The sequence below is a fragment of the Vigna unguiculata genome, chromosome 11 (assembly GCF_004118075.2).
Source record: "Vigna unguiculata cultivar IT97K-499-35 chromosome 11, ASM411807v1, whole genome shotgun sequence".
Taxonomy (NCBI): domain Eukaryota; kingdom Viridiplantae; phylum Streptophyta; class Magnoliopsida; order Fabales; family Fabaceae; genus Vigna; species Vigna unguiculata.
In genome coordinates, this window is record NC_040289.1 from 39098313 (window position 1) to 39116818 (window position 18506).

At 33.8% G+C, this 18506-nt stretch overlaps 4 protein-coding genes across 6 annotated transcripts; 2 read left to right on the plus strand and 2 right to left on the minus strand.

Annotated features, from left to right (window-relative positions):
* The first annotated feature begins 723 nt into the window (after nucleotides 1-723).
* On the plus strand, nucleotides 724-4734 carry LOC114168231 (anamorsin homolog). The gene is made up of 8 exons (XM_028052979.1): nucleotides 724-907; nucleotides 1270-1417; nucleotides 2714-2880; nucleotides 2963-3034; nucleotides 3417-3576; nucleotides 3658-3791; nucleotides 4277-4351; nucleotides 4434-4734. The coding sequence occupies exons 1-8, from the start codon at nucleotides 905-907 to the stop codon at nucleotides 4470-4472; spliced, it is 798 nt and encodes a 265-aa protein (XP_027908780.1). The 5' UTR covers nucleotides 724-904; the 3' UTR covers nucleotides 4473-4734.
* A 749-nt stretch (nucleotides 4735-5483) lies between these two features.
* Nucleotides 5484-7087, plus strand: LOC114168807 (DPH4 homolog). The gene is made up of 2 exons (XM_028053763.1): nucleotides 5484-5616; nucleotides 6458-7087. Exon 2 carries the CDS (start codon nucleotides 6503-6505, stop codon nucleotides 7037-7039), a length of 537 nt encoding a protein of 178 aa, XP_027909564.1. The 5' UTR covers nucleotides 5484-5616; nucleotides 6458-6502; the 3' UTR covers nucleotides 7040-7087.
* A 420-nt stretch (nucleotides 7088-7507) lies between these two features.
* Nucleotides 7508-10519, minus strand: LOC114169052 (large ribosomal RNA subunit accumulation protein YCED homolog 2, chloroplastic). Of its 2 annotated transcripts, XM_028054069.1 has the most exons (7): nucleotides 10224-10517; nucleotides 9924-10112; nucleotides 9708-9797; nucleotides 9143-9229; nucleotides 8019-8099; nucleotides 7888-7933; nucleotides 7508-7726 (listed from the first exon to the last, which is right to left on the minus strand). In XM_028054069.1, the coding sequence occupies exons 1-7, from the start codon at nucleotides 10401-10403 to the stop codon at nucleotides 7650-7652; spliced, it is 750 nt and encodes a 249-aa protein (XP_027909870.1). In that variant the 5' UTR covers nucleotides 10404-10517; the 3' UTR covers nucleotides 7508-7649. The 2 variants fall into 2 exon arrangements, with proteins under 2 accessions (XP_027909870.1, XP_027909871.1); XM_028054070.1 differs by lacking the exon at nucleotides 9143-9229 and having other exon boundaries at nucleotides 10224-10519.
* Nucleotides 10520-11199: 680 nt separating this feature from the next.
* Nucleotides 11200-17948, minus strand: LOC114169259. 2 transcript variants are annotated; one of them, XM_028054325.1, is made up of 8 exons: nucleotides 17586-17948; nucleotides 17064-17474; nucleotides 16405-16485; nucleotides 15906-16303; nucleotides 14402-15704; nucleotides 13829-13923; nucleotides 12479-12620; nucleotides 11200-12143 (listed from the first exon to the last, which is right to left on the minus strand). In XM_028054325.1, the coding sequence occupies exons 1-8, from the start codon at nucleotides 17761-17763 to the stop codon at nucleotides 11467-11469; spliced, it is 3285 nt and encodes a 1094-aa protein (XP_027910126.1). In that variant the 5' UTR covers nucleotides 17764-17948; the 3' UTR covers nucleotides 11200-11466. The 2 variants fall into 2 exon arrangements, with proteins under 2 accessions (XP_027910126.1, XP_027910125.1); XM_028054324.1 differs by having other exon boundaries at nucleotides 14387-15704; nucleotides 17586-17947.
* Nucleotides 17949-18506: the final 558 nt, after the last annotated feature.

Sequence of the window (18506 nt, forward strand, 5' to 3'; positions counted from 1 at the left end):
ATATATATATATATAGATATATATTTATTTTAAGTATATATTATATTATATTATATAATAATATAAATATAATAATATATATTATATTATTATGTATATATATTATATGTATATGTGTAGATATTTTATGCTTTTATATATATATATATATATATATATATATATATATATATATATATTTCTTTTAAATTTTTATAAATTTGTAATGTTATAAATTTGTTTATAAAAGATCTCACTAGTTAAATGATTAATTTGTTTTATACGTATATATTATATATATTATATTATATTATTATGTATATATATTATATTATATTATATTATATTATATTATATTATATTACGTGTATATGTGTAAATATATATATATATATATATATAAAAGTATATTTTATTTATACGTATATATACTATATTATATTATATTATATTATATTATATTATATTATATTATATTATATTATATTTTATGTGTAAATATATTATTTATTTATATATATTTTTTAGATTATTTAATAAATTATAAATAGTTTAGTAATTTAAGCGGGGACGGGTATTTGGGCGGGTATATATATATCCCCATCTCCATCCCCATCCCCAGTTGAAAATTTCGGGTATTACCCATACCCATACCCATACCCAGTCAAAGCGGGGATTCCCCGTCAAAACGGGAACGGGTTCGGGTGATACCCACGGGCACGGGTTTATTTGCCATCTCTAGTGATTACGTTTACCACGCTCACGTGATTTGCACGATTTTCCTTCCTTCCTTCTCCATATTAAAACCCGCATCTTCTTTCTCCTAATTTCAGTTTAAGAAATTTGTTTCCGCAGTCACCGACTCTGCTCTTTTTCTTGAAGCTTCCATTGTCTGCGGTTGCTTTTGCCTTTGCTTCGCATCGGAATGGTTCGTTCCCTCTTCTTCCCTTCTTTTCTTATCTTTCTCTCTAATAACATGTTAGCTTCCTTTGTTTTCTTTGATTTTAGGTCTTTTTTACGTTCACACTTTCTCCCGCACGTTCGAATTCCTCTTATGATTTCATTTCTTGTTTTCCATCTACCGAGACCAATTTTGATGCTTCAAACTTTTTCATTCCAGTGTTGGAATACTTGAAACTATGCCTTCATCTTCTTCTCTCTCTCTCTCTCTCTCTCTCTCTCTTTTTCGTTTTTCTTTCTTGCTAAATTATGTTGTTATCGTTGTGGGGATAGAAAAACGTGAGCATCTTTATCTTTCAACGTTTTAAATTTAAGTTTTGATTCTTGCAGGATGGTGCAAAGAAACACGGTGCTGTCCTGGCTTTCACAGATGGAGCAGTTCTTCCAGTCAGTCAAGTGTTTGAGGCAATTAGAGAACTTGGCAATGAAGGGGTTCAGGAATCGGATCCTCTAGTTCTTACATCTGCCTCGCTCTTAAGTAATTCTATTGATTCTTCATTCTTTGTTTGCATATCTGTATGCACGTCTTCAGTTTAATCATTTATACTGATTTCGCATAGAATATGTCTTGGCCTTCTTTTAATGAACTTCTGGATAAACACTCTCCAGTTGTAGGAGCTGGAAATTAGGAGGTGGAATGCAATTGTGTGTTACACCAAAGTTAACTATTTTATTGAATCAGTTTTAAATCCAATGAGTTTACAATTTATGACTTTAATTACCCATTTGATCCATGTAGTTGCCAAAATAGTGAATTAGGTCAGTAGAGTGTAGTTTATTGATCACTTGATCTTGCCATCTTGTTTTGGGTGGTTATGGTGGCCCTTATTTCACTTGTTTCTGTTCACATTTTCTCCAGTTCAATGAATCCATAATCTGAATCTCTTTTGTTATCCGTCAGATTGAGATGCATTAGTTTAGAAAAAGTAAGCAGACCCAGGAGTTGAATTACTTTGTATTTCTGGTTTCCTGCTGACGTGTTCAGATTGTGTTCCTGTCCTCTCAGATGAAAAAATCAGTTTCCTTTATAGACTCGTTGAATTTCCATATCATGGTTCTGAAGTGGTTCTTATTGTTCAAGCAGGGCAACGTCCAAATACAAGAATAGCAATTTCAAGCCATCAATAAAGTTAACAAAGCCTTGTCTAATGCTATAATGCGGCTTGATTGTCATTATAATAAAGTTTATTCTTTATTAAAACATAGAAACATATCAACATGCTTTTAGGTTAGACCATTTCAACTCAATATGCTAGGCAAGTCCAAATATGTCAATAACAGCCAAGATATTAAGAACCGGTCTCCAGGTATGTTTGTTGATCAGATAAGAACCAAAAAGGAAAAATGATACTTATGTCAAAGAGAACATCCCCCATTGTGTCAAAATGTGGGTGAGTTATGGTATTTTGTTCTCTCTTGTCATTGACTGCTCGGTTTTTCTTAGTTTCTTTGTTTATCCGCAGCAGTATATAGTGACAAATTTAAATATATTATATCTTAGCTACATCTACTTTGGATCTTCAACAGATCGGTGGTTCAACCTTTAGTTTAGGCAACAAAATGCCTGAACTGCAACAAAATTGGAAATAGCCAGTCCTTCCTGTATTTTTGTCCAATCCAATTCCTTTAAACATGTCAACCAATAGTTGTTGTTTCTTTAAAGAACATGGATGCAAATTCACATTTCCATTGGAAATGCTCAATTCCATTTCACACATATATCATATTTTATTGTACTGTAACCATTTTTTTCACCTATGATTGCAAATTTCAGGCAATTTGCCAGTGGAGTCTTCCTCTGTTGATTCTGCTATTTTAATCTGGTTGTCAAGTGATTGTCCTGGGGCCCAACTGATTCAAGAAATCCTTAGAGTGTTAAAAGTGGGTGGTATAATTCTCATTCGCAAGTCACCTCAGTCTACTGTGGGGTCATTTGATAAGGTAATAACGTCTTATATTGTATCCAGGGGAATTGATATTGTTTTATTGCACAGTCTGATTATTTTCCCCGTTATCCTTGTAGATAATATCTGATCTTCAGGGCAAGTTATTGCTGGCAGGGTTTTCAGAAACCCAAATTTTACAATCAACTGGTGTAAGTTTCATTAACTGGAATCTTCCTATCCTATGCCTCTTCTATTCATCTATTTCTTATTGTTTTCTTGTGTTTGGTGTTGTACAGCAGAATACAATAGCCTGACATCTGTCTTAAAACCAGTCTATTTTTATTGGCAACTATTATTGTGAAGTTATAGGTTTCTCAGTTTGAGCACAATTATTAATTTTCATTAGTTTTTTTTTTCTACTTTCAATCATGATCTTCCGTGTCCTTGTGGCAAATTTGTCTTTCTATTGTATGGTATGAATAGTGAATTATAGGTCTAGAATCATCAATCATTCTTTCTCTTTCTTTCCTAATTAATTGTTCTTGCCCTCTTACAAATTATAAGAATCAATATGCTTTGTATTGCTCATAGGTCAAAGCTAAAAAGCCCTCATGGAAAGTTGGTTCATCATTTTCCTTAAAGAAGGTGATAAAGAGTTCACCTAAAATACAAATTGATGTTGATTCGGATCTTATAGATGAAGATAGTCTTTTGACTGAAGAAGATTTGAAGAAACCTCAGCTACCACCAGGTAAGGAACACCTTTTAAGTTTGTTCTACAACTAGTATTTTGTGTTATACTAGGTTCTTAGCTGACATGCTTGTGCCATAGGTGATTGTGAAATTGGGAGTACTAGAAAAGCCTGCAAAAATTGCACCTGTGGGAGGGCCGAAGAAGAGGAAAAAGTTTTGAAGTTAGGATTGACAGCAGAACAGATTAATAATCCTCAATCAGCTTGTGGCAGTGTATGTGTTACTTATTTTCCGTTTGTAATATATAGTTTGTTTATGCTTTCTAAGGCTGTGTGTTCAACAAGAATTCATTTTTGCTTTCTGCACATTTTAGGCATCGAAGTTCTGACCTGTTTAATAGCTTCCCAATTTGGTTTGTTAGCTTTTTGTAATAATTCAGATGATTTAGAGGCAAAGAAGCATTAAAGCAACCTCTCTCCCCAATTCATGGAACCTAACTTAAATATCATGAAATATAAGAGCTAGTGCTACATCATAATTTTTTTCCTTTGTTGCACATAGCTCATGAATGTGGATATAGAAGCTTATGGATGGAAGAAATGCAAATGTTATTGCCATTTCTTTCGATTTAGCTATGAAAGCTTGCTGAGTTTGTGAGCTTTAAATAACCCTCTAAATTCAGGTGGCAACCTCACCTAGTAAAGAAAGGAATTTATAAAATCCACTTGTATGTCCTCAAATTTGTCTTTAATATGCAGTGTGGACTCGGAGATGCATTCAGATGCAGTACCTGTCCTTACAAGGGATTGCCTCCCTTTAAATTGGGCGAGAAGGTACTTTGCTTTCTCTCTCTCCCTCTCTTCAATTGGTGTCATTTCTTTTAGTATGTACGAATCATTCCTTATTTTGATGCAGGTAGCACTGTCCGGTAACTTCCTTGCTGCAGACATATAAATGGATAAGATTGCAGTACGATTTGTCATGGAAATCCTATTATTATAGGATTACTTATGTAGTATTTGTCAAACCCGAGTTATGTTAATACTACTACCAGAGATTCATGTTTTCCAGCTATTTGAGCTGTAATGTCATTTGTCTCTTTAACTCTTGTATTTCCTTGATAAATCCCTTCATGCTTAATAATAAGCTTGGAGACAGTGGTTTTATCAACCAACGTATAAATTTAATATTCTAGCAGGCTTTCCAGATTTATAAATTTAATATTTTCTCATTGAAACATGTCATGTAGTTTAAAATTTAAGATTTAGAATTATGAAAAAAATTATTTTGAAATTTTTAAAATTTAGTAATAAGAATAGAAGAACTTTTTTGTTTTAGAAAAGTATTTTTTTATTGACGATTAAATAAATCATTAATAAATATTTTGAATGATATAAATCTAGTAAAATATAGCATAATAAAACCAAAAAAGTGAAATATGATCTCGTAATAGATATAATCTAAGAGCAGTTAATTTAGAGAATAACTATATAGGTTAATAAATTTATTTATTATATAAGATTATGAAAAAAAATTCACTTTCTTAATCTTTATATAACCTTTATTTATTATATATAATTATACGATTAGATTTGAGACATTGAATATAGTGGGAAACAATGGAACAATGCGGGAAATCTTTTGTTTCCACGTCCAAATATTTTGATATATACAATTTTTTGTGATTTTGCAGTACAAGGAATGATATTTTCGCAATTCAAATAATCGATATAACTAGGAGGGGGAAATAAATTAAATTATGCTAGCTTCCTGTTAAATAGAAAATATATATATATATATATATATATATATATATATATATATATATATATATGTCGATTTTCAATTTTAATATATATTTAACACAATAATTTTCTTCAGAACGACATGGATAATTTACTTTAGTTTAATTTATTAAAAAAAAATTGAGAAAATTTTCATTATAAAATATTTATATATATTAAATTCAACCTAACTAAACAAAGGAAGAGAAGGTGTTGGAGAAGAGGGGAACGTAGCTGAAACTGCAGAAGGAAAAGCAGCGGAAAAAGGTCATAAATCACAGATCGATCATCTCTGGTTCCAATTCCGATTCCGGGTGCGTACTCGCATTTATTATTTGTCTGCTCCAACGGCGTCGTTCAAGACTGCTGAGCTTCTTCTTTTTTTCTGGTTTCTCAGAACAACTTAGGTTTTGGTGGCATAATCTTGAGTTAATTAGAAATTATAAGTTGGGGTAATTTTATTTTATTTATAATACTCTCTACCCTGTAAAAGTAGGATTTCGATGGTACTAACAGAACCAAAGTAATCTGTTCAAGTCCATTCTAATTCCGTTTTTCAACTTTCAACATCTCATTCTATTGTATTGTATGGGGCTTGAGTCCCACATGGAAAGTATGAGATTCTAGAGTGAGTTTACAAGGCTTTGGTTTCTGCAACTACAACAACTAGTTTTTGTGATGTGCTTCTCCCTGGGTTGTTTGGGTAATAATAATTCAGTTGTACTGAATGTTTAACCTTCTGTGACACCCTGACAGGTTGATGTGTGTGTGTAAATTTTTTAGTTGTAAATTGATTTTTTGTAATCAATTTGTTCGTAGTAAACATGTATATTCTCTCTTAGCTCTCTGTTCTCTACTCTGTTTTTCTTTCATTCTTTCTTAAATGCATTCTTTCACCCTTTCCTTTTTCAATTTGTGTATATTTTTGTAAGGAATTGTTGCTATGTGTTATTCCTCTAGGGATTCCATGTTTGTATAAATGTGAGCATACATTTTGTTTGTAATATTTTTTTTTATCCTCATTTTTACTGAATCTAGGGTTGTAAGTGTGTGGCGAATGTGATGGGTGATGTAATTGAAGAGGAGGAAACTTTTGGAAGAACCTTTATTACTATGACTATTTGCTTGCTTCTGATGTTTATGTGTTGAACGCAGACAACATTTCTCTGTGGGTGGTTTGAGCTGAAGCAACATCAAAAAATGATTCTAGACAAGAATGCGATTCAGGAAACCCATTATAAGGTTCTTAACGTCAAAGAAGATGCAAATTATGAAGAAATTCGTACCAGTTATCGCAGTGCTGTACTCAGCTTACATCCTGATAAGCTATTGAAGTCGTCAGAGAGATCCAGCAGCAATGAAATAGATGGAGAGAGATTTCTGAAAGTGCAGAAGGCATGGGAAATTCTGAGTGATTCAAGCTCTCGCTCGTGTTATGATAAGGAGCTGCGAAGCACAAGACAGGATTTCTTGGCTGCTGAAGTTGCCGAGGATTTAAGGTTAGACGATATGATGGTTGAAGATGGTGGAGAAGCATTGGAACTGTTCTATCAATGCCGATGTGGTGATTACTTTTCTGTAGATTCGTTGGAATTGGAGAAAATGGGATATTCTTTATTGAGGGAGGGAAGTGGGATATCTATACTCAGTGTTGATACTTTACCTGGATCAGTGATTCTTCCATGTGGATCTTGTTCGTTAAAAGCTCGTCTGTTAATCTGTATGGATGACATTTGAAATTAAATTATTACCAATTTTTTGTATGAATACTGACTGTTGAGATCATTAACATTTTCTATATGATAGCATTTTCAGCTGCCTGTAATGGGTAATTCAAATCTGAATTGTCGTTTTTCAATGTTTACATGGAAATAGAACAGAGTGATATTTGGAGTATAGATTCTCTATTGAAATTTTGGTATTGTCACCTTAAACAGTATCAAAAACTCAGCAAAGATTTTAGCAGAGAATTCAAATTTTGATATTTGTTTCTGATTAGCTATACCAACTCACTTGTTCAAGCATGATTTTAAATTTTTTCTTCTTTTCTCATCAAAGAGATGTTAAATCCTGCATTTTAAACAACTTCGGATGGGACTCTGGCTAAACCTATAAGAGTGTCGCTTGTTTTTGAGAGTCTAATGTATTTTTTGTCATTCACTATATTATCTAATGTGTGCAGAAGTATTCACATGCAAGACTAAGTAAAACAGATATTTGAAACATTCATTAGTAATGGTATTGCCCATCAGAAAGGAGGGTATTATTCATCAATACATTATACATACAATCTATTTGCAAACTGACGATTATTGTATACATGAGAGTTATTAATTTATGCTATAAATTATAAATTTGTTTTCTTTAGTGCCAATAGTCTAGACCACCTTTTATCAACCGAAGCCTGACTTTGTCCAGTTATATCTGAAAAAAATAAAAATCAAGATCATTAATAAGCATATCTTAGATTCTTTTTTCAAGGTTGCTTTTGGTACTATTCCTTGTATTACAAAACATTAGAAGAGTAATGAATAACAACCTCTTGATCGCCATGAAAATTTCAAATAGTAACGAAAAATGCTTACATTGTATTGTACCCTCAGTTTTCTCGCATGATTCCGAGCAAGAGTCCTGCAAAGTTAAAAATAAATATAAAAAATAAAAAATAAAACCCAACATGTAAAAACATGATATGCAATACTGCTAATTATTATACTTTTACTGCTGAGTTTAGTCGAATGGCATCTTGTACAAGAGAATCCAGATCAACTTCGTGTCCAGGTCTAACATATATCACCTGTATTGAATGAATAACTGTGTTAATCAGTTTTTTTTTTTTTTTCTATCGACAAATATGGGAGATTTGAATCCACAAATTTGCTTATCATCTCTTTCAACTTTATCCTTAAGTTATCTTAAAATTCCACAGCTGTGTTAATTAGTATTGAACATGTTATGATTTGAAATCATCTCGTGGCTAAAAGTTTGTTATAGGTATTGTCACTCCTTAAAATAGGATGTAAAAAGAGCTATATCCATTGAAATATTGCTTTAAGACCAGTTCTAAAATTCAATTCACGACATTTTAACCTCAAATTTTGACATTTAGAACTATCGAATATTTTTGTTGCTAAGGTAGAACTGCAATCGTCTACCATCTCTGGCCTACTTTCATGGCTAATAGTATGGTGGTGAATTATTTGAAGTGATAAAACGAGCATATTGACCCTTAATTTGCTTTCAGGTACCTCATACTAACTCACTTTACATCAAAAGTGAATATAATATGTTATCTTTTCAATTTAGAAGACCAAAATCCAATATATATAAAATAGTTAAATTAACATATATTTGGAATTAATAATAAACATCACAGGCAACTTAAGTAACCCACAATTTCTGATATATGCTAGGAGTCTCTTTAAATATAACTTGCAAGTGTTTCTAAGAGTTTCTCTATTACTTGGAAGTTTGAAAAACTTTAAAATAATTTAAGAATGGTTTGGATGAGCTTGTGTATAAAAACTTCTTAGAAAAGAAAAATATGAATAAAGAAATAAAAAAATATTTTTTTATAAATTAAAATTAAAAGGTTTAAAAGCATATGTAAATTTTACTTTCCTTTTGCTTACATAAATTCTTACAGAAAAACTCCTCCAAACCCAGAAATGGGAAAGACAACGAGACACGAGCCTTTTGAAATAGTTCTAAAAATTACAACAAAATTTGCCCGTGAGAATTGCATGGGTGAACTTTTTCAAATTGACATTAATTTAGAGCAACTCCATAAACAGAGATACAAAAGAATGAAATTACGTGGGGGTTTAAGAGGGTAGTTACATTAGGGTCAGCTCCAATATCAAGTAGTGGTTGCTTGCGTTCGTCTTTAGGTGCTATAAGAACCCATACGTTAAATTTAGCATCAATCTGTAACCATTAGTGAATGCAGAGTCAACCATAGAACCATAGAATATGTTTAACAATGTAGATGATATATCTTCAAGACATCAATTGCAACAACATTATGCATGCAAATAACACATTTTCATTCCAAGAATTTCGTAGATGCATGATGTATTTGTGCACTTAATTGTCCCAAACTCACACACATTGGTAAAGAAACCCGAGGCTTTTCAGGTAGAAAAAAGAGGAACGCGAGACTGCGTCTGAGCTTTGTATTGAATAGTTGTTTTGCTATGGTCAAAATTCTCTTACCCACTAAAATATCAATATAAGAGGAATCTAATAGAAAAAACAAAACCACAGAGATATCACAGTGAATAAGTATCAATTCATGGTATTTGAATCAAAAATAAATAAATAACAACTGCATTGCCAATGCATGTAACAAATCACAGACCAAGAAATTAACTAACACATAGTGGTGACTGAAAGAAAGAAATACCTGTCGGCAATAGGGAGTAGAACAGTTGCTGCACTTTCTAGTGAAGGATGTGGTGACTCTTCCATCCACGGATAAACCAAAGCTAGCATGCTGCCATTACCATGTACAAGTGTTGACAATCAAACAATCAACTTCAAAATCTGATACTATTGATTCCAGTCACCAATGGAGATTAAAAAAAAATAATACAATTCGAGATGAAATGTTTGGAAGCACCTTTTGGACGGAGAGATTGATGAAAACTTGTGCGTTCTTACGTGAGTTACCATCGTCTTCGATCAAATCCTGTAAGTCTAGGTCGTGCAAAGAGACTAGATAATCACTTGTCCAATCGCCGTGATATCTGCCATCACCAGGTGATATTGTGATCAAACGCCGAGGAGCCCTGCTCGTGTTCTTCCCAATCTACGTTTTGCCACATCAAGTAAATAAATACTACAAACACCTCCTTAATAAACTTGAGTTTGGAACAAATTAGAGAAATGAAGGAATTAAGGAGGGGGAATAGCGAGTTACCAAAGGAGAGTTAAAGTCATCCTTTCTTTTGGAAGAAGCAGTGACAGTGACAGTGGCATTATTGTAAGAGTGAATCCGAGAGAGGAACCTGAAGGTGTTGTTGAGCTTATCTATGGAGTTGTATGGAATGAATATTGGATTGAAGCTCCTTTGCGATACCAAATTTCCTGCATTTGCCATCACTCTCTGGAGTCTAATCTAAGCCATGGTGGGATATTTTACGCTTCTATAATGCTCAAACCTTATCTTCTTAATGTGTGACTGGTGTTTATGCATCGTATGCAAAATTGCAGATGTAGTTTTCTAGGAAATCTTTTATCATTTCATTCTTGAAGGGAATTTTCATTTTTATTTTTCCACCTTATTACTTTATCATTTCTAAATCATTGAAATATATAATAGAAATAACTTAATTTGATTTAGAAATTAATTTTATATTTACAAATATACTTGAATTTTATTAAAAACATGATTATAAATTAATTGAAAGAAAATAAGTGGTTTCTTTAGTGTCTTCATCCACAAGGGGTAAAATGGATGATCAAAACTAAAATCATGTAATCAAACTAAACCAAATTTAAATAGACCTTCAAATGTACTTAAATAAGAAAATAAAACAAGTAAGCTCCTGTTCTTTAATAATCCAGAAAAATGTTATAAGTGAAATCTAGCGTTTGTTTTTCTGAAACAAAAAACACGATCAACAGATAGTTATCCTATTGGTTATGTATACTCACCAAATATGCAGCTTTTTGTATTTTATAGCCTTTAATATATAAACTTTAAGCCGAACCGCGCAGTAGAGAATTGGATTTAATTAACACTGATTTCGTATCCAAAACCAAAAACTGAGCCTAACCTGTGACTGAATTCCGTTTACGACAAATCAGGTCAAACTAATTTCCATGTTACTCATCACAATGCAACAGGGACTTATTTGAACTGATTTTTTTAGGTTAATTGATAAGTCAACGAATTTGTTCAACTCCTCCAAGTGGGCATCTGTTGCTTAAAATACCACTAAACACAACAAATGTGCTTCAAGTACCCATTTCTAAACAAAACTTTGGATGACTTACCCAAGCACACATTTTCCTATTTTTCTGCGCCCCCAAAGACTACTTCTAATGAATCACGAATGTGGATGTTATTTTCTACAGTATATGCATTGTGAATTAATTCTATAATTAACAAGGCCATCAGAAATGTTATCGGTACAGTAAGGATGGTCAATAAATGGCAATCACGGCCAATTTAAATGTCTCGTTGCATCCTCACTCAAGTTCCAAGCTCCTTCCGCCATCTCATCATATAACTGTTTCCATCCCCAACTTGAATATCCCAAGAAAAACCAGTAATTCCTAACTGGTTCATTTGCCGACTTCAGTTCCTCAATTTTACGAATTGTCGTTACTTGATCAAGTAAGTAAATTCCAGGCAGGATTTCAGGTAAATGATTTCCGGAAACTGTTCTAGTTAAGGATAAAAGAGGCATTCCAGTTTCCATTACTGGACCTCCCAGGGAGAGAGGAGCCTCTTTCAATTTTTCCAATTCTTTTTCCAGTTTAGGCAGAAGACTCCATCCTATATGTTTGTTGAGGATAAGACCTTGAAATCCAGTTGCTTCATTGGCTGCAACAATGAGAATCTTTGATCCATCAAACGGATGAACGCCCAAAAGCTTTTCTGTGGCAATTAGAACTGAACCAATCACCACGTGAGGCAATGCTTCGTGCAGTCCATTTGTTACGGGTGAACTCACTGGGCTAGGTCTAACCACCTGGTTTAGCATTTGGTCATGACCTTGGGCTCCATGATATTTGCTGTGTGATTGAAGTGGTTCTGGGTTGAAATCAGTTAGCAAAGCATCATATAAGTTTTTATTTTTGCCTTCTCTTTCAGATAGCCACAGAACTGCCACTGGAACCATGAAACAAAGTCAAGAATTAAATTTAGACTACCATAGTAAATGTTAAAGTTAGAAGAAATAGAAAACAGGGAACTTTTAGAAACAGAAGTTGAAAGACGATACACATACACTAGCTACAAGTCTATCACTCCCCTGTCAAGTTCATCTAAATCTAGATAGAACCTCACAAGTCTACGTACATACTAGGAACCAGATGAATAGGAAATGAGGATGCGGTGATGAATCAATGATCATCGGTATACGATCAAAGTTTAACGCCAAAAGTCACATATGCTATTTCATAAATTATATATACAAAAATAGCATATCACAAATGAATGTTTACCTTTTTCTCTGATAAGATTATGAAAGTGACTTCCGTGCTCTGCCACAAATTTCATAACCTCAATTACAGCGATATCTCCTTCATAAAGAAGAGGTTTCTTCTTTTCTGCTGGAAATAAAATTAGAGCAGGATAAACTTCCCTCTGCATATTAAAAGTACAACAGACAACATTAAGTCAAGTACTTTCAAGAGTATAAAATTTCAAATTGGAAGGCCATACAATCAATTATTCAAATACAATGTTATTTCAAATAAATCGTGGCTGAGAATCACATCATTCATACTTTAGTTATATGCAATGAAACTTAATCAATCCCATCTCAAAATTTATTATTCCAATTTATACATGCTTCTCCCTCAAATGAGCAACAGCTGTACATGAAAATTATGGCTACCTCACGAAGTGAAATAAACTTTTCGAAAAGGCATTGATGTCTTTTAATGCTTATAGATGTCCAAGGCAAAAAAGGATTTTGACAGAAATTGCATCGGGTTGAGCACCGATTCCTTTCATTGGTATTCCAAATATTCCACTGAATGAAAATTAGCCTGCCTACACTGCTTACTAGATTTCCTTTTTTGTATTTCAAACTGCACATGATCAGTTGGACCATCCACTTTTAGTCTTTGGATACAAGTTAACAAATAACTGTTTGCCTAGTTCAAGCTTCACCAATTCATTAAGTTTATTTTTTCAGCCGTGTGAGGATGGGTGGGGGGTAATGAGCCGGAATCATCACCATGTTAGCCCAATATTTGAAAATTTATCATAAAGTAACCATAAAAAATTCATCACGTTGATTTGACCCAACAATAATGAATTCATGATAAAGATGAACAATACATTGCTGAACAAGTACAACGCAATAACAAGCTCAAAATGCTGACGAAAGTATGACAATAATGCATAACAAATTCTCAATTAGGTCCTTACACGTAAAAACTTATTAAATCAGTCCCTACATGCTTAAAACATAAAAGATTTGGTCCCTGTCACAATTACTCTTTTATGCATTTTTAATTTGGTCCTCGTACAAATACCGCATTCTTAATTTGGTCACATACATGTAGCATAGCATGTTCTTAATTTGGCCGCTTACAGTTAGGAACCAAATTAAGAACGTGCTAAACATTTAAGAATGTGTTACATACATGTATAGGAAACATGTTAAGAATGCAAAAGGGACCTAAAGGTGTCAGGAACCAAAATTTGTAACGTTTTGCATGTGTAGGAACCAATTTGATAAGTTTATGTAGGGTCCAGTGGGACTTTGCATAGAGGGGATAAATTATGTGTTTAACCTAATCATAAAAACGAGACAAGGACCAAAAATATAGCTTCACAAGTACCTGGTCTAATGACTTCAGTATCAAATCACAGTCATTCAGAGTACAATCCAATAAGTAGATCACCGGAAACTTCATCATGACATGATCCAAATTTTCTGCCATGTAACAATCAATTGTCACTTTTAGCGATTATGTCTACCACTTGGTCGGCAAATACTCCCACAAACCAATTTAAAAAACATCATACAACATCAATCAGTCCACAAAACAAAACAGTATAGGAACCATTGGGATTCATGCTAAGATCAGAGGTGCAGAGTCAAAATCGGTTACATATTTGAAGTGAAAAGTTAAAATTGTGTGGTTGAGTAACAAACAAGTGAACACTGTAAAGCAGTTGGTGGCAATAACATGCACAACAGATACAAGACCAGCTAATTGCTAACATAAAAGCTCCTGACCATTTTATTATAAGAAAAACAACAAGCTTCTCACATTTTATCTTAAAACCGAGACACAACAAAACTTGCTGAAAACAAATACCTTAAGCAAGCATCTTTATCTGAATGAAGTACGAGGTGGTAGAGTGAAGAGACAAACAGAAACATGGAGTCTTACCATGATCAGATATACCTTCCACGTTCTGAGATCCACTCTTCAACATATTCACATAGCCCTTGATGGCCCGATATACTTCACGAACAACCATTTCCATTCTCTGGCAGAAAGAACACCAGTTATTGCTGAACAAGATCAAGACATCTTTATTCCATGCATTGGAAGTATCTTCTTTGTTAGAAAGATTAAAACCAATAGCAAGTTCAGAGAAACTATGAGCCGTGATTTGAGGTATAGAATCTATCTCATGAAAATCCAAATTAACAAATGGAGGATGGATGGGCCCCTTTTGACCTTGAAGTACATGTTCTGACCGCTGATATGGATGTAGGGTTCTATTAAGAAACTCGGAGAGAAAATCATATAGTGAAGAAAAGTTGAAACTTTTCTCACCAGGATAAACATAGTGTTGCTGCTGAATGGGATCAACTATAACCAAAGATGGAACTCCAACATCACCCGTGAGTCTTTCAAGTAATTGATAATTACCATCAGAATAGAAAAATGAACCATTAAAACCAAGAAAATGAGTCAGTTCTTCCTCATACTTGTTCCCACCTGAAGAATCATCTGTTTCTGATCTCACAAATTTGGCAGTAGAAAGTTCATTATCTGCAACAGATTCCCCAGGCTGCACAGACTTCATCTCCTCATGTGTGATGATAGAAGGTCTATTCCCTTCAGCATGCTCAGAAGATAGCTCGGTCGATTTGGGATTTGCCTTAACCTCTCCAGCAGATCTATATGGATCCCCATCTAGCACCACAGTATTCGCATGGCCCTGTTCAGAGGTTACTGTTGGAATTTGATTTGACTGAACTTCTGAATATGGTTGTTGTGTACTAGCTAACCCGATATCCATATCATCAGATAAAAGTTGGAAGCCTAAATCCTTTGCTAGGGAGCTTAGTTTTCTATCATTCTGTCGCTGGAGGAGATAACCCAATATTTCATTCAAAGAACTCCCTTGAAGATCAGAAGGTACATTGTCTAAACTAACTTGTTTACCCTCATTTATAATCATGACCGAAGAAATCTTCTCTTTTAGTTTAATCTTTTGGGCTGGCATAGATAACTTTAACCTCGGATGTTCAGATGTACTCTTCAAACCATGATAATATTTATCATGACTGTCATTCTTCTTCTTGCCTGCTTGATTCGCACTATGATAGTGTTGTGCCAATTCTCTAAAAGCTTCAAGAGCTTCCTTACTTTTTCCCCTAGTTTCTGAGGATTCAGATGATCTATCAACAAATAGAAGTACAGATGGCTTATTTGCTGGTAGAATGGGCTCTTGATCATGTCCATTACCTTCCAGCTAAACACAAATAAGACAGGGTAAGTTCCAAAAATGGTTATTAATTGAAAGAAGGATGGATGCTTGCTAGTGGTAGTGTATCTTCATTTGTTAAATAAACTAGTCCACTATAATAATTACACATAGGATACAGGAACGATGGAATTAAATTATGGCATATACTTCATAGCATGGAACAAAAGACAGAAAGGTTTGATTCACCTCTTTAACATAATAACTATTCATCTGCAAAACATAGTTTAAGTCATCCTCTTCTTTGAGAATATTTGAACAACTTGAACATCCAGCCTGATACTGAACCGCAAACCATGGGCCATAATCACCAACACCTAGGGATGAAAGCATTGACCTATTCGAAACCAGGCCAAATCTGTTTCGCTCCGGAGGAAAAAAGAATTCTCTCACAACAGTCATGAATTTCAGGTAAAAAGAATGAAACCGCTCAAATTCTTCAGATGATGAACAATAATGTACAACATCATGATTCCTATCCTTGGAGCCCTCCAAAAGACCATAATTTAACAAGCTAAACTCCCCCAGCCAAGGAGCTTTACAAAACCCTTTATCAACACCAAGTTCAGCCTTGCATGTGTCCTCATCTGATGATTTGGAAATAGGAAAAAAAGACACAGAAAATAATGAAATGAAGAATTTACTTGTTAAACTCGAGGTTTTTCATTGACAAGCACTTAAATAATACCAGCCACCTTCTTGTTAGTCTTCCCCCTTGACACATGCATTCCACTATTCCCTCTGCTAAGATCCATTCCATGGTTATTCCCTGCAAAGAAACGCCCACACAGACAGTGAGTCACCTTCTGCTGAGTGACCAACCATTAAGACATTCCAAGTAACATAAATACACTGATTAAAAGGGAGATACTATAAAACAGATCCATATTCCCTAAAGTCGAGGAATAATCAGGGAATCAATGAATTCAAACAATAAAAACCGTTGGATAAGTATCATACAACTCATGAAATATAGATAAAATATAACCATGTGATTTAAGTTTTTTTTTTTTACTTTAAATAAGCCTCTAAAACCATATATCATTCGATCTTCATCTAACGGAGCTAGTTGACAAATGTGCAAATGCAAGAAATACCGGAAAACATATTTTTCCGCTCTCCAATTAGAATTTCATCCTAGTAATCTTCAATATTTCTTTAATGCGGACCTTTTACCAAGTGAAACTCAAATTCTGATAGAACAACCATTCGAAAAAACACTTATTGAACTGTTAACAACCTTCGTCCTACCTACCTCTAATCATCAATGTCACGGACATTATTTCAGAAAAAAGGCAAATATTAAGTTAGGTGCAGATTCGTGACATCAAATTCGTTAAAACTCACCAAGGACGGGGAAACTGTTTTGCGTTCCGTTATCTTTAGTACTTTTGGCGAGCAACTTGGGCGTCCAACCACAAAAATCAACGAGAACAATAGCTTTGTCAGTGGAATCAATGAATGATCTTAAATCCAGAGGAGAATTGAGAGCCGCGAGAGGAACCTCCTCAGGCGCAAGGGATATATAAGGATACAACGAGAACAGAATATTCTGAGCTCTGAATCTTCCACGGTACTTATAAGACACAGAATAATGGAAATAGACGAGTGTTATCTCATCGGTAGCACCTATGGAATCTGCTAGAACCTTCTCGGTGTTTCTATGCATGCGCATGAGTTTGAGAGAGGCGAACTCTTTAGGCTTAGCGGAAACTGCAAGCGAAACGTCGTTCATGAGAGATCGAGCCTCGCCAGACCCTGCGGTTCAAAATCGAAATCAATTCATCAAACACGTTAGGAGCAGAAGAGCGCAACGCAACACGTAATGGTGTTGGTCGAATGAAGAGTGTGACGAGTAGAGTGAAGTACAAGGAAGCGCCACGAGAAGGAGGAGGTGACTATGGAGACGGATCTGTGAAGAGAAATTCTGCTTGGTGAGGATCTGCCATTGGAATTGAGATTGGGAAGATGATGAGCATCGATATTGGGGAACAATGGATAACGATGCTAATGCTATAACAAACACGGTCAATAACGGTAACTTCATTGTCTCTCGGTTGAAGATGCTACGCTATGGCACGGTTGGTTCAGTGGAGTGAATACCAGTGCAGTCACCGCCACCAGTGTCTCGCTCGCACATCACACACCGGTGATATTCTTTGTGGACCGGGTCGGGCTAACTCGGATCGGAAAGAGAAATGCTAACATATTTTGTTTTTTTGTGTTGGGACGATGATAATTTTATTTATTTTTTCATGTGATGATAATAGCGAGTACTAAATTTGCAATATTATGTTATTGCGGATATCAAGTTGCGAGGGCAAATGTATAAATGAAATAATATTATCTTTGAGAAGTAATGTTATGATTTTTTATTTATTTTTACAATTATGGTTATATTTATAATTTTGGAATAAGTATCATTTTAGTCTCTAAATTTTGATTTAAAATTAGAATTTGTTTTTATATAAAATTTTTGTATATTTTGATTTTTCAACTCTAAAGTTGAATAAATATAGTTCTTTTAATTCAATATATTTTTTTTTTACGTATTTTATGTTAGTGTTGAAATTGTTTATAAAATTTAACACATTTTTAATTTAATATCTGTTATAAAATATGTTCGACACTTAAAAAAATTAATGTAATTAGATTAAAAATATTATATTTATTTTTTTTTTTTTAAATTTACGAATCAAAATACGTTAAAGTTTCAAACAGAAAAAAAAAAACGAATTCTAATTAAGTCAAAATTTAAATACTAAAATATACTTAATCCAATAATTCTAA